Source organism: Nannobrachium achirus (genome assembly GCF_963921795.1).
Source record: "Nannobrachium achirus genome assembly, chromosome: 19".
In the NCBI taxonomy this organism is placed as follows: domain Eukaryota; kingdom Metazoa; phylum Chordata; class Actinopteri; order Myctophiformes; family Myctophidae; genus Nannobrachium; species Nannobrachium achirus.
Window position 1 is genome coordinate 12,243,135 of NC_137826.1, and position 14,687 is coordinate 12,257,821.

At 41.5% G+C, this 14,687-nt stretch overlaps 1 protein-coding gene across 1 annotated transcript in view; it reads right to left on the minus strand.

Annotated features, from left to right (window-relative positions):
- Nucleotides 1–319: 319 nt before the first annotated feature.
- Nucleotides 320–14,687, minus strand: part of doc2b (double C2-like domains, beta) — a gene marked incomplete at both ends in the record, with an annotated part of 177,156 nt that continues 162,788 nt past the window's right edge. Inside the window, 4 exons of the mRNA XM_080748791.1 lie at nucleotides 320–456; nucleotides 3,256–3,352; nucleotides 5,221–5,302; nucleotides 8,216–8,373. Coding sequence (XP_080604917.1) covers nucleotides 320–456; nucleotides 3,256–3,352; nucleotides 5,221–5,302; nucleotides 8,216–8,373 — 474 coding nt within the window. The remainder of the gene's footprint in view (nucleotides 457–3,255; nucleotides 3,353–5,220; nucleotides 5,303–8,215; nucleotides 8,374–14,687) is intronic.

Genomic DNA, 14,687 nt, shown 5'->3' on the forward strand with positions numbered 1-14,687 from the left:
ATTTGAGTGGGCAACAAGCTTGGTCTATTTTGTAAAAAGCAGGTGTTGTGCAACCCCTATTATATATGTGATGCTTTTGTTGAACAAACACATAAGATTTCTGCTATTTTGATTCAGACAAGCCCTATACAGTAGATATTATAGAGGATTACACAAGGGGCGGGGGGGCATTGGTCACAGCACAGTTCACGGCCAGCCTGGATTGGATAGAACACATTTAAGAGGAGCTGCGAGGAATAAGACATCAAGGCCGTGGTCCTATACAGAATCTGCTTCATCCAGGTAGGGGCCAGTTGATTGGACAATAAATGGTGGGGCTTTAGTCGTTGAACGCTGAACCAGGCAATTCATTGGTCAACGTATGCCAACGCTCAATTTTCTTGTCTTTGTTTTTGAGGCAGTCAAACCAGTGTTTGAGCCGCTCCCCGTTTGCATTGATGCCCAGAGAAACGCCACCTGTGGAAATAAGGCACAAGGAGAACACCAAACATTGCAGTTGTGAAATCAACCTCTCGCTAAAGACTAAAGTGCACAAATGCATACAATAAATCAAAGGGTTATACCGTGGCCATGAGTAGCCTACACTTGTCTTTTCAATGCGACTTTTATGATCGGATACTTCAGATAAGAGCTCAGCTATGGTATAGCCAACTGTTAGTGTATGTACACTGCACAAGGAGCCTTCTTGTTTTATTACGGTATTTAGATTAGGATTCGATTTTTTTTTTAATGTAATGGTGGCAGTGACTCATAGCCTACCACACATGCTTTGAGGAGAGAACAGTCCTCGAACAGTGGAGGGTAGCGCTGTCTACCCTTAACATGGCCATTGGTGACCTTTCAAATTCTGTTTGTTGCCACGCTGACCTTTCATAACAAGGTCCATGAGATCAGTGGTTGGTAGAAGTATTCACATGCTTTACTTAAGTAAAAGTATCAATACTGCAATCAGTGCAATGTACTGTAGATATACTCTGGTACAAGTCGAAGTCCCGTATTAAAGATTTACTTGAATAAAAGTACAAAAGTATCAGTATCAAAGTACTCATTGTGCAGAATGTCCCATTTCACAAGTACCAAAATCTTTTGAAAATAGCTGATCTACAAGCTCACAATGCGTCGCGATGTGACGCATTGAGAGCTTGTAGATCTGCTATTTTCAAAGGCCCAAAATACAGTGTAAGGCTATAATATGCGGCTGAAGTGGTTTGTGTGTTTTGTAATAATAATCAAAATCTACAAAATAACTGTAACTAAACTTTACATATAATTGTAGTGGAGTAAAAGTACAAGATTTTCCTTTGAAGTGTGGTAAATATTGTAAAGAATTGTAAATACGGCAGAAAATATACCTAAAAGTTTTACTCAAGTGTACTTAATTTCTTTACACCACTGCATGAGATACATTTTTATGCCTCTGCCTGTGGACAGCTGTGCACAGCTATGGCAAGAGGCATTATGTTTTCAGGGCTGTCCGTCTGTCTGTCTGTCTGTCTGTCTGTCTGTCTGTCTGTCTGTCTGTACATCTGTCCGTCCCAACCTCGAGAACACAATATCTCATGAACACTTTGAGGGAATTTCATGACATCTGGCACAAAAAGGTCCACATGGACTCACGGATGAACTGATTAGAAGTAGGGTGGTCAAAGGTCAGAGGTCAAGGTCGCTGTGTGAACTCATGTCTTTCCAATTGTTGTTAGTGCAACATCTCAGGAAAGCCTTGAGGAGATTTCATTACATTTGGCACGGGATGATTTGAAGTATGGGCGGTCAAAGGGCACGGTCACTGCGACCTCATATAACACGTTCATTCCATTCCATAAAGTCTTCAATCACTATATGAGTCTGCACAGGGACAGACAGGTGTAAACGGCAGCTGGTTTGGCGGAGGCATACTGTACAAATCTATTTCGATGTCTTTGTTACACAATAAAAGTTGATAATTTAACACCAATCTGAGGAAAACTTCTGCCTTAAGTCAAAGGCACATAACGTCACTGTCCAGCAGAAACCTTGTATCTCCAAGTTTCAAATTTGCATGTTTTTTCATAAATTAAAGCCCTGTCTCTTCATAAGACTGTTGCACGGAACTAGTGAATACAGCAGATCTACAAGCACACAACGCCTCGCGGTGCGAGGCGTTGTGTGCTTGTAGATCGGCGGTTTTCACCGGTTTAAATCATTTTTAAATGATAAATGCAAAACGAACGGTTTTGGACATACAAGGTTTTCACCCAACAAACGACGATAAAAAGGCTTTGTTTCAACCTTTTGTAACTTGACCTACTTGACCACAAACTGAATGCGTGGCAGGAAGATGACGAAAGGCCTGGGTTTAATCAAAATTGGATTGCTGTCTACACCTCACTGTGAGATGTGAAATCAATGTGAGCTAGCAGGCCACCTCGGCTTGTGGTCTGGCTCATCGCATCACAGCCAAGATCCAACCTGACACAAGAGCCCACAGTCACTGCATCCTGATGTGTTCGGTGACAAAAGTCGCATTGACTAATTAGCCTGATTTATATTTCGTCATACAATAGCGGATGTACAAGCTCACAATGCGTCGTCACATACACTGGTTGACAGCATAAGAAAAGTGCTTCCCACCATAGCCCATTGTTTGTGATATAGGAATAGTAAATACTGTAGGCCAGGGTTCCCCAATAGGCGGCCCGCGGGCCATTTGCGGCCTGGCCCCCACCAACCCCAGTAATAATGGTGGTATAAGAGCAGCAACAACACTAGTATATCGTTGTTGTCGGTTGGAAACCTCGTATCTCCAAATTTGTATGTTCTTTCACAAAGTAAAGCCCTGCTTCATCATACAAGGCTGTCGCACAAAAGTAGTGAAAACAGCAGATCTGCAAGCACACAACGCCACGCGATGCGAGGCGTTGTGTGCTTGTAGATCGGCTGTTTTCACTAGTTTAAATATTTTTTAAAATGATAAATGCAAAACAAACGGTTTTGGACATACAAGATTTTCACCCGACAATACCCGATATCTGAACTGTCGCTGGAGTAGTGGGAACGCCACCGTTGTCCCCTGCAATGTTGTGGCCCTCGGCTTGGTACCCTAGACATAATTCGGCCCTTGGGGAAAATTAATTGGGGAACCCTGCTGTAGGCCTATATGGCGGTTGCACAGAGGCAGGTTACAGTAGCTAAGGTTGGCGTAACAGGTGACTAACATGCACACACCTTTTTGTATGTTTTGTGCCAACAACATGACACATGCTTAGCATTGCTTACCTATGAAATCATTGGATTTGCCTATGTCATAGTCCCACACTGTCACCTCCAGGGTCTTTTTGGTGAGGTCTGCATATTTGATGTCATAAGAGAACTCCTAAGAAGGAAAACAAAATGAAAAAACATCCAAGCGTTTATCCCCCCTAAAAAAACTTTTTGAATTAACCACTGGATCCCTATTTAATAGTGAAAATAGCTGATCTACAAGTTCACGTGTTGTGACTGTGAGCTTATAGATGTGCTATTTTCTGCGGACGTTCCCACCAGAATTGGGATGCTAGGACTCAAGTGGTTAAAGCTTGTTGTCACCAAAAACCAGTGAATGCTATAGAGATACCCAAAAAGTTCACACTCACTCTTTCTTCACTTGGACTAAAATATTTTTGCAATTGCAACTATTGTAAAAAACTATTTCTTATTGCATTTAGATGTAGCTACACAATGAAGATTGAAGAGTCAACTATTATGCAATGTTACGGTCTAGTGTTCCCGTATTGCAGTTCCCTGCAATCAGGACGTTAGATTGCAGTAGGTTCATTAAACCTGGTAATAGAGACAAACACAGACAGTCGTGTGTCTCCGGTACACATAACATCAATGCTGCTTCTTTTCACCTCACACTGAGGAGTCCTCCTCTCCAGGAGAATGTAATGGTGTTTGCACAGTTACTGTGGTGTCCAGAATTTATGTTTTGAACCTAGTTCTGTATGAAACAGACATCTTTTTAGTCAGTTCAGTGCAAATTAAGGTAAAGATTCATTCATAAAGAAATGTACAGGTATACATCACTGTTCCTATAGTCTCACTGCCCACTTGACAAGTCCTCCGACCAACGTGTCTATAGTGCAGTGACAGAAATCGCCCTCCTGCAAACATGACCAATTGTGGTGGGCAGGAACTTATAAACCCCTAAACCACCCGAGCGGCCACCCAACATCAGTGATTTCTTTGGGAGAAGGCATCAGTGTTTGTAGGAAAGGGTAAAGGAAAGGGTAAAGGACTCACTTGCAGAATGTCAAAGGAAATCGTCACTGTCAGGCAGAAACCTTGTTTCTCCAAGTTTAAAATGTGTATGTCTTTTTGTAAACTGAAGCCCTGCTTCATCATACAAGACTGTCGCACAAAACTGGTGAAAATAGCAGCTCTACAAGCACACAATCCTGGCGATGCGAGCCGTTGTGTGCTTGTAGATCGGTTTTTGAAATCCATTCGACATAGCCTGTGTCGAATGGATTTCGACACAGGCTTACAAGGTTTCCACCCAACTACAACGAAATGTCAAAGTACGTATGTGGCCTGTGTGTGTTCCGCATGGTCATCCGCTCTAATACTTCTTGGTCAGGGCACACTGTACTACTAGCACCAAGGGCCCCATTCACGCTTGAGGGCATTTCTGGCAGCCTCAAAGCACACGCATGCAGGGGGGGTTTGAAAATCCATTTCTGAGAAGTGTTACACAAGCTTGGCAGCCAATCTTTCAGGGATAGGTTTCTGAGGGCAACTGAAGCTCCAAAGACGTGACCTGTTGTTGCGCGCCTGATGTGATTCATCTTTTGGCTGGAAAGGAAGATATTCTGTAACCTTGACAGCTTTCCTCTACAGCTAAAACATAGTTATGGTTGCCTTGAAACAAAGATAATTAATTTTGAACGACTGTTGAACGTCCATATTATGACCAAAAAAACTTGGTAATGTTGTGGAAATACGTAATACTGATGTTCGGCACAGGATTTAGTGCTATAACACAATGGTTCTCAAAGTGGGGTCTGGGGACCAAGGGGTCCTTGGGGGAGCTTCCGTGGGATTCCCAGCAAGATTTGTATAAAAATCAGCTCAACCACTTTAAACCTATTTTATGTGACAAATTGTGAACTATTTTAGACACTGACTCGATCTTGGGGATCCTTGACATTTCTTCAGAACATTTTACTGTTGAACTTGCAAGGTAACATGAGCTGTGGTTACCTCGTTGAACTCTGGATTGAGGGTCTTCTTCTTCACAGTAGTCTTGTGCTTTGATTTTTTGTTCTCGTCAGGCTTCAGGTACCTGCAAGGATGTACAGGTATGTTTTATAATAATTAAATCTGCAGAGTAACATATATAGCAACTAAGGTTTTAATACAATTGTATTGTAGTAAAAAGTATAACATTAGTCTCTCAGATGTAGTGGATTAGAAGTATAAAATATTGCAAAAATATCCACCTCAAAATTGTACTTAAGCACAAAACGTGAGTAAATGCACTTATTTCCACCACTGATTTACAGTAGATGTTATACTATTCCATCCCCCAGAGGGTGCTGTGGTACTGTCCATTCTACAACATATAGGCACTTCAGTTAACAAACTTTCATCAGGTTGATTTAACATGCTGTCGGGCAGAAAAAAAGCTAACTCCAAAATGTTCATTTTTTCAGGAAATGGGAAAAAACAACAACAAGTGGAGTTAGAAGGTTTTTTCCATAGGTTTTTTCCATTGACTGTAAAAATGTTTTTTTTTTTTTTTTTTTTTCATCATTGATAAGAACAGCTGAATGGACATCCAAGCTCAAAATGAGGTTGCAGGTCAAAAGGGTGTGGAGCCTGGAGTTAGTAAAACCAGCTAAATCCACCGCCTTTGGTGGAGCAGACAGTTTGAGGATCCAATGGAGATAGCTGGTTTTCATATTTTTTTAAACCAACACACACAGCTATTTTCAAAATATTTGTATACATTTGAAAACTTGAAGTGGGACATTCTGCATAATGAGTACTTTCTACTTTTGGTACTTTAATTATGTTTTGATACCAATATACTATATGTTTACTCAAGTACATTTTTATTACCAGACTTTTACTTGTTGAGCAGGGGTCAATGTTTTCAGGCCAAGGACCCCTTAGATTAGAGAGAGATGAAGCAGCTAGGGACCCCCACAACCTTTTCATAGATTCCATATAGTTTCATTGTTTGACAGCACAATCGTCAGTTTCACTTGAACCGTCAATACTTGATAAACTTGACCTTTCACTACTTAGTGTGCTCTTTTTCCCCTTGCCGAAAATAGCTCACAACGCCTCGCACGGCGTTGTGAGCTTGTTGATCTGCTATTTTTGGCTAAAGTTCTCAGAATATGGACACTAGGGTTCAAGTAAAAAAGGAGAAAGATAAACTTTCTATCACACAAAGATTTGGAGGACCCCCTGTAGTAACTCTGAGGACCCCCTAGGGATCCCGGACCCCCTGTTGAAGACCCATGTTGTCTGCATTCCATTATTGATACTTTTAGGCTACTTTAGAACTTGCCCACAGCCCACCCTCGATGACCATACATGTAATTTAGATACAGTAGCATTGTTATAGCCTACTGTATAACGATGTCAGGCCATTTTTGACTTGGCATCCTATCGTACATTGAAGCTATAGTGTGTATACTGTAGCTTCGATGTACAGATTACTGATGTTTTGATTGTTTTTTAAATGTACTGAATAGGTTCTTGGTCTACTTACGTTTTTTATTTGATGTATTAATGTTGATGTATTGATGTATTACATGCAGCTCTCCTTGCTTGTAAATTGCTCTGGATTAAGAGCGTCTAATAAATGCCTAAATTGTAAATTGTACTTAGGTAAAAAAACAAAGAAGAAAAAAAAAGAAAAAAAGAAAGAAAGTAGAACCATACTTGTTCCACCACTGGAGTAAACAGACATATCTGATGGCATGTCTATCAAACACTATCCACTTGTGTCCATTCAAGGTTATCAGCCCAAGTGAACAGTGTAGCCTACTGGAGACAGATAAATGTGCATGTGTCAAAGTTGTCAAACAGTCACAAACCAGACAACCGTCTACTTCTTTGTTCACTGCAAGCATTTAGGAAAACCATCCATCCCTCGTCTATTGGACACAGAATACGTTCTGTTTATGGTCTTGCATAATACGTGGCAGCCAGTAAATCTACTATCTGTCTCTATGTCCTTCAGGCTTCCAGGAGGTGCTATCAGTCTCAAACTGTTAGAAAATGGTTGCAAGCCCTGAACTCCACTGTTTCAAAAAGAGTCTCTCTTTTGTTCACAGGGCATGCTTGATGGAGTATAAAATGTATTGTGATTTCATTACTCAGCCACATGAAAAACTTGGGAAAAGTTAAAAGGTGTGATACATAATTCACTTGTCACTCTTGGGGCTGTCTGTTTCTTTCATGTGGTTGATATTCACTGAATGGAGAGTCTGCCTACAGTTCCCCTGTTAAAATGTGAACATGTACCATTTTAAGTAAGCGTATATTGATGTTTTTTTCCCCTAGTTGTTTAGTTGTTGTTCAAATTAATGATTTTTTCACGGCCTTGGATTGGACTGACAAAAATATGTCAGCTTCATACAGTTTCGTAAAAACATCTATTCTGGAAAAAAAACATTTTGTGTGTGGCGAGATGTTGCAATCGACTCCATCTGCCTGTGCATATCAGTTATTATGTTAATATAATATTGCAACATGTTCAAGCAACAGTGATATTATGATAAAGGAAGTCCTGGAAAGTTCTGTAATGGATGACCCCCTTTAGTGCCATGCCACATTGTTCTATGGACTGAGGATGATTTGGTTTTGGTGGCAATGCTATACATTTCCTAATTCCTATATTTGTTTACAGTAAGAAAAAGTGTTTTCATCGATTTGTATTTAAAAAAAAAGTGTACACAATACACATACTGTAGGTCCATTTTGGTTACACTTGTACAGAGTTAAATGAACACTCAAGATTGTACTGTTAGAGTGTGTGTGTGTGTGTATGCGTGTGGGTGGGTGGGTGTGTTTGTGCATGTGCATGTGCATGTGCATGTGCATGTGCATATGCATGTGCATGCATGCGTGTGTGTGTGTGCGTGTATGCGTGTGTGCGTGTGTGAATTTATGCGTGCGTGTGCGTGCGTGTGTGAGCGCGTGCGTGTGTGAGCGCGTGCGTGCGTGCATGTACACTAACGTTTTGACATAGGGGTCAGAGAAGCCATTGGCATCCATGGCGGCCAGGTGGGCACAGCGCACAATGCCCACCGTCAGACAAGACTTCTGCGAGTTGTACTTGAGGGAGATCATGATGCGTCCTCGCTCCTCCAACGACTTGTCTTCTGTCTTGTTGACCTGTTGCGGGTGAACAGAGAAGTCAACTGATGGAGAAGTGTCACCTCGTAAAATCCTGTTCATTTAGCCCAGGGTTACCCAATAGGCGGCCCGCGGGCCGCAGCTACTGTCTGGCCCCCACCATCCCCAGTAATAATGGTGGTATAAGAGCAGCAACAACACTAGTATATCGTCACTGTCGGGTGGAAACCTCGTATCTCAAAATGTGTACGTTCTTTCGCAAAGTAAAGCCCTGCTTCATCATACGAGGCCGTTGCACAAAAGTAGTGAAAACAGCAGATCTACAAGCACACAACGCCTCGCGGTGCGAGGCGTTGTGTGCTTGTAGATCGGCTGTTTTCACTAGTTTAAATAGTTTTTTAAAATGATAAATGCTAAACGAACGGTTTTGGACATACAAGATTTTCACCCGACAACGACGATATTTGAACTGTCACTGGAGTAGAGGGAACGCCACCGTGGCCCTCGGCTTGGTACCCTAGACATAATTCGGCCCTTGGGGAAAACTAATTGGGGAACCCTGATTTAGCCCATAAGCCCTGAGGCCCACTCTACAGATGCCTTCTAAAATCAGTGGTTCTCAAACCTTTTCGCGCCACGGACCCCCAAAATGATATGTAGTCCTACAGTATTTGCTTACATTTATAGGCTACTCTGTCAGAGTTAAAAATTGATAACTTAACACGGAGGATTTTACTGTGTAGTAGACTGAAATTGGTTGGTTTTCACATCATGTCCAGAACATTGTGATTTCAAAATTGACTTTTTCTCTGCAGGTATGACAGTTTCACTGTATTTCATTGAGTGCAGTCGCCTGCCTGACCGCCTGCAGGCCCACACACCATATCTAGAACTGACACGTTCTGAAAATTACACTGAAAACAATTGAAGAGTTCATTTTCACACATTGTATCAACATCGACTTTGACAAAGCCCTAACATAATATTGTGTTTGTGCGCTTGTAGCAGAATCAGAATCTAATGTGTGTTTTAAAACTAGAGAAAGTGAAGTGAAGAGGAGACAGACAGAGGGATGAAATTCAGTTCAATAATTTGTTCAGGCTCTGCCATAGCAAGATAGAAATGATTTCAACACCAGCTCTTGACTCTTCATATAAGTGGGTATTCACACTCACGCAAGCCCATCGCATCGCATGTGCATGTGCATGTGCATGTGCACGCACACACACACACACACACACGCGCGCGCACGCACGCACGCACGCACGCACACACACACACACACACACACACACACACACACACACACACACACACACACACACACACACACAGACACAGGCACACGCGCGCGCGCACACACACACACACACACACACACACACACACACACACACACACACACGCACACACACACACACACAGGCAGCTGGCAGACTATCTCTGAGTTACCAGCAGTAGCTATGAGTGGACTCAATGTCTGACTCATCCGGACATAACAGCGGAACTTAGCTGGCTGTAAGATGAATTTTGCCCCAATGGATGCATTTTCATTTTTGCAATGCTTCTGCCACCTCTCTCTCTTTCTTCCTCTCTCTCCCCTTCTCACTCTCTCCACCCCCTTTGCCTCCCCCATTTCAGTCTGTACACAGTGAAATCATGATTGATCTCTGTGTGCAAATTAGCTCTGGTCCATAGCGTTTGTGGAGAACTCCACTAACGCTATGGACCAGAGCTATGTGCAAATATGGGTCCATTTGGTCATATTTGTACATTTTCATTAAAATTAAAACTAATTGAGTGAACGTATAGATACTCCTGGTCAAATGTTACTACAAGTTAAAGTTGCACAGTCAAATCTGTACTCGACTTAATATACTTCAGTACTTGCTTTTAAAAATACTTAAGTATTGAAAAGTACAAATTACAAAGTACATGCTGTATTAAACTTTGACTATCAATGATAGTGAAAATAGCTGCATTGTGAGCTTACAAGTGCTACTTTCACTATATATATATATATATACAGGTATATATATATATATATATATATATTGATGATTTGAAATCTTCGACAAAATCAATATAACAGATTGACGTGAAGGAGGCTGAAGACTTTGGAAAGGAGACAAGGGCGTCACAAAGGAACCAGAGAAGAAGAAGAAGCAGGAACAAGATGACCTGAAGCAAAACGTGGAGGTGGACAAAACAAGGAACAAGACACTGACCCTGAGGCTGAAGGGGGTGAGGAGGAGGAGGAGGAGGAAGAGAAGGAGGAGGAGGAAGATAAAGGGGAAGAGCCTGCAGAAACTGGAGAAGATGATGCTGCTAATATAAGCTTCATATGATTAGGTACTTTTCCCCCTTCCTAGAAATGTAGTGAAGTCAAATATTTGTCTTTGAAATGCAGCGCAGTCGAAAGTATCCAAAGATGGCCTGGCGGGCCATATATAGCAGTGGTCCTCAACCTTTTCAGGGCCGTGACCCCAAAATAATCATATTTTAACTGGGGACCCCCCACCCTGACGAGCACTAAGAGTTGAGGCATTACATTTCGTATAACACATCTATTGTGAAAATAGCAGATCTACATGCTCACAACGCCTCGCGTTGCGAGGCGTTGTGAGCATGTAGATCGGCTATTTTCACAATTTATGCCTCTAATATTTGACCTTTTGGCCAATGTTTAATTTGTCATTTTAGAGGTATTAAAAAGTCCTTAAATTGTCAATTGTCAAAATGTGTGTACGCTTAAACTTTATGTTGGTTTGTTTACTTTTCAAGAGAGAAAACAATGTTGTACATTAGGTTAATCAGTCTGGGGACCCCCCAAAATACCCCCAGGGGGGTCCCGACCCACAGGTTGAGAACCACTGATATATAGGGTAGTGGTCCAAGCACCTAGGCTGGTAATCCAGCTCTTGGTGACCCTCGCTGCGTGTCACCCCCCCGCATCTCTCTCCCTGTTTCCTGTTATCCTACTGTACACCTATCAATAAAGGCAGAAAAAGCCCCCCCAAAAAAAATTATCCAAAGATTCTAATACCGGTACTAAAGTAAAAAAACATGACTGCAAATACTCAATTAAATGTACTTTGTTACTCTCTCTTCTCAGAACACAGTTATAGATGGACTGACAGACAGACAGACTGTTGACTGATAGAAATGCAAGATAAGATCCAACAGGCGGGGAGGAAATACAGACAGACCACCTGCTGACTGGATGCATGGTATCAAGATTGACAGGAACAGAAAGACACTCTGCACTGATCTATCTCACTGCATCAGGGGCGAAATTAGATCTTATTCTGCATGGGTTTTCAGATCAAAAGGGCCCTGTACTGCTGTGAGGGGGGCCCATAGATTAGGAGATTAGAGACCCCTAATATATTGGAAATGACAAAATACATATCGTCGTTGTCGGGTGTAAACCTCGTATCTCCAAGTTTCAAATTTGTATGTTCTTTCGCAAAGCAAAGCCCTGCTTCATCAGACAAGGCCATCGCACAAAAGTAGTGAAAACAGCAGATCTACAAGCACACAACGCCTCGCGGTGCGAGGCGTTGTGTGCTTGTAGATCGGCTGTTTTATACAAATTACGCTTGTGCACTGCATGGTTCCCAAACAATGGGTCGTGACCCATTTGTGGGTCGCGGACACATTTTTGTTGCCTACATTTTAGTTTTTAATTATTATTTCAAAACAGTTTAAAAAACCTTCCCGAAAAAGCTTCTTTTTTTTCATGAATTAAAAACAAGATTCAATGATTTTTCTTCAGTAATTTCATGAAGAAATCTCCACTACATCTCAGAGGCAACATTTTGGATTTTACTCCACTACAATTACTTGAAAACCTTGAAAAGTCACTAGTTACTTTGATAAATTCTCATATTATAAAACATACATTAACCACTTTAGCCCTATTTTATACATGCTGACATGTCTCCATTACAACATGTCTCCATTACGACAGTGACTTCTTATTGTCGGAGTGGCAACACTTCCATAGAGGTTAAGGTTAGGGTTAGGGTAAGAGATAGGGTTAGTGTCGAAATGGAGACATGTCGGAAAGGAGCCCACTGAGTACGCCGTCTAAAAGTGCTCTAATAGACGTATAGATTTGAAAGTTTTTTAGTTGTCTAAACTTAGACTAGACGACTAATAGACTTCTAATAGTCGTCTAAATGTAGACGGTCTATATTTAGACGACTATTAGAAGTCTATTAGTCGTCTAGTCTAAGTTTAGACAACTAAATAACTTTCAAATCTATACGTCTATTAGAGCACTTTTAGACGGCATGCTCAGTGGGAGACATGTCGGAATGGAGACATGTACATAGCATCTACAAGCACACAATGCCTCACGATGCGACATGTTGTGAGATTGTAGATTGTAGATTTTCAAACATTTCAGTATACTTTTACTTGTATTTTGATGCCAATGCTTTTGCACTAAGGTCACACCACACTTTGATTCTATATAAGGGCAGATTCTGTCAATGCATTTCAATGGGAATGTAGCGGTTTGCTGCCATTTGTGGATTTCTGAAAGAATCCGCTCCATTGAAATGCATGGCAGGAATCCACCCTCATACAGAATAAAAGTGCAGTGTGACCGTGCCCTTACTCAAGTAACATTTTGAACACAGGCCTTTCATGAGCTATTTTACTTCCCACTGAGCAATAGACGTCTATTAGACGTTGGTCTAAAATTGGTCTAATAAAGGTAGATTTGAAAGTTTTTTAGACGTCTAAGCTTAGACTAGACGTTGATTAGACGTTATTTCAACGGCTATATATAGACGCGGTCTATTTATCTTGTCTATTAGACGTCTAAAATATAGACTGTCTATATATAGAGGACTATTAGACGTCTAATCAACGTCTAGTCTAAAAAACTTTCAAATCTAAACGTATTTTAGACGTATTTTAGACATATTTTAGACGAGCCTTTAGACGAGCTATTAGACGTCTAATAGACCGACATTTTTTAGGGGGTTACTGTAAGTAAAATATCTGAGTACTTCTTCCACCGCTGCTAAAAACGAAATAGAGCAAAGAACTCATGTGGTAAATAAACACGCTTATTTACATTGGAGAAAAGTCACACAGAAGGCTGATCTTGACACAAAGTGGGTTATTTGGAGTCCAGACCAAAGCATCATGTAGAGACTGCAATTGTAATGTTGACTCAAACTAATTATTTCTGTGGATCTAATCATATTTTTTTCCCCATGCTCCACAGGCCAGCAGAAAACACAGCAACACATCTCAATAATAGCACGAGCAAATTGTTTGTGTTCCACATAGCTATTAGTCATCATCTCCTCAGGTGTGAATGTTGCCAGAGACACAAAGATGCATCTGGGGTGAGAGAGGAACTTCCCAGCATGCCTTTAGGTGCACAATCACAGTATTGTTCTGTCATTGTGTTGCTATGGGGGAATGTAAGTGTTGTTTGTGCTGTTGTTGGTTTGTGTTTATTGAATCATTTCATGTGTATTAATTCGCGGGGGGAGCCATGAGTGAAATGGGTCGTGGTAGGTTTTAAGTCTGGTTTACTAGAATGTCTCTGGCATGTGGTTGCAGGCTACCTGAGTGTAGGGGCGAGCGATATATGGTGATGATAAGTATCGTTGCGACGATACAATGTCTCCGAGACATGCCTTTCCAGAGATATCGTATACATCAGGGTTCCCCAATAGGCGGCCCGCGGGGGGGCTACTGTCTGGCCCCCACCAACCCCAGTAATAATGGTGGTACAAGAGCAGCAACAACACTAGTATATCGTCGTTGTCTGCTGGAAATCTCGTATCTCCAAATGTGTACGTTCTTTCGCAAATCATACAAGGCCGTCGCACAAAAGTAGTGAAAACAGCAGATCTACAAGCACACAACGCCTCGCACCGCGAGGCGTTGTGTGCTTGTAGATCGGCTGTTTTCACTAGTTTAAATCATTTTTAAAATGATAAATTCAAAACGAACGGTTTTGGCTATACAAGATTTTCACCGGACAACGACGATATCTGAACTGTCGCTGGAGTAGCAGGAACGCCACCGTCGCCCCCTGCAATGTTGTGGCCCTCGGCTTGGTACCCTAGACATAATTCGGCCCTTGGGGAAAACTAATTGGGGAACCCTGGTATACATTGTGATACATTGAGGGAACCTCATGAAAAATCCTATTGAATTGTTAATGCAGAGATTCATTGCAGAATTCATTTAAACATTTCTGTCTAAATCAGTAGTTCTCAAACTTTAAAATGTCAATCCCCTTAACTCTGATAGTGTACAAATGAAATCAAATGGACCCGTAAGGGTCTATTTGGTTTCATGTATATACTGTCAGAGTA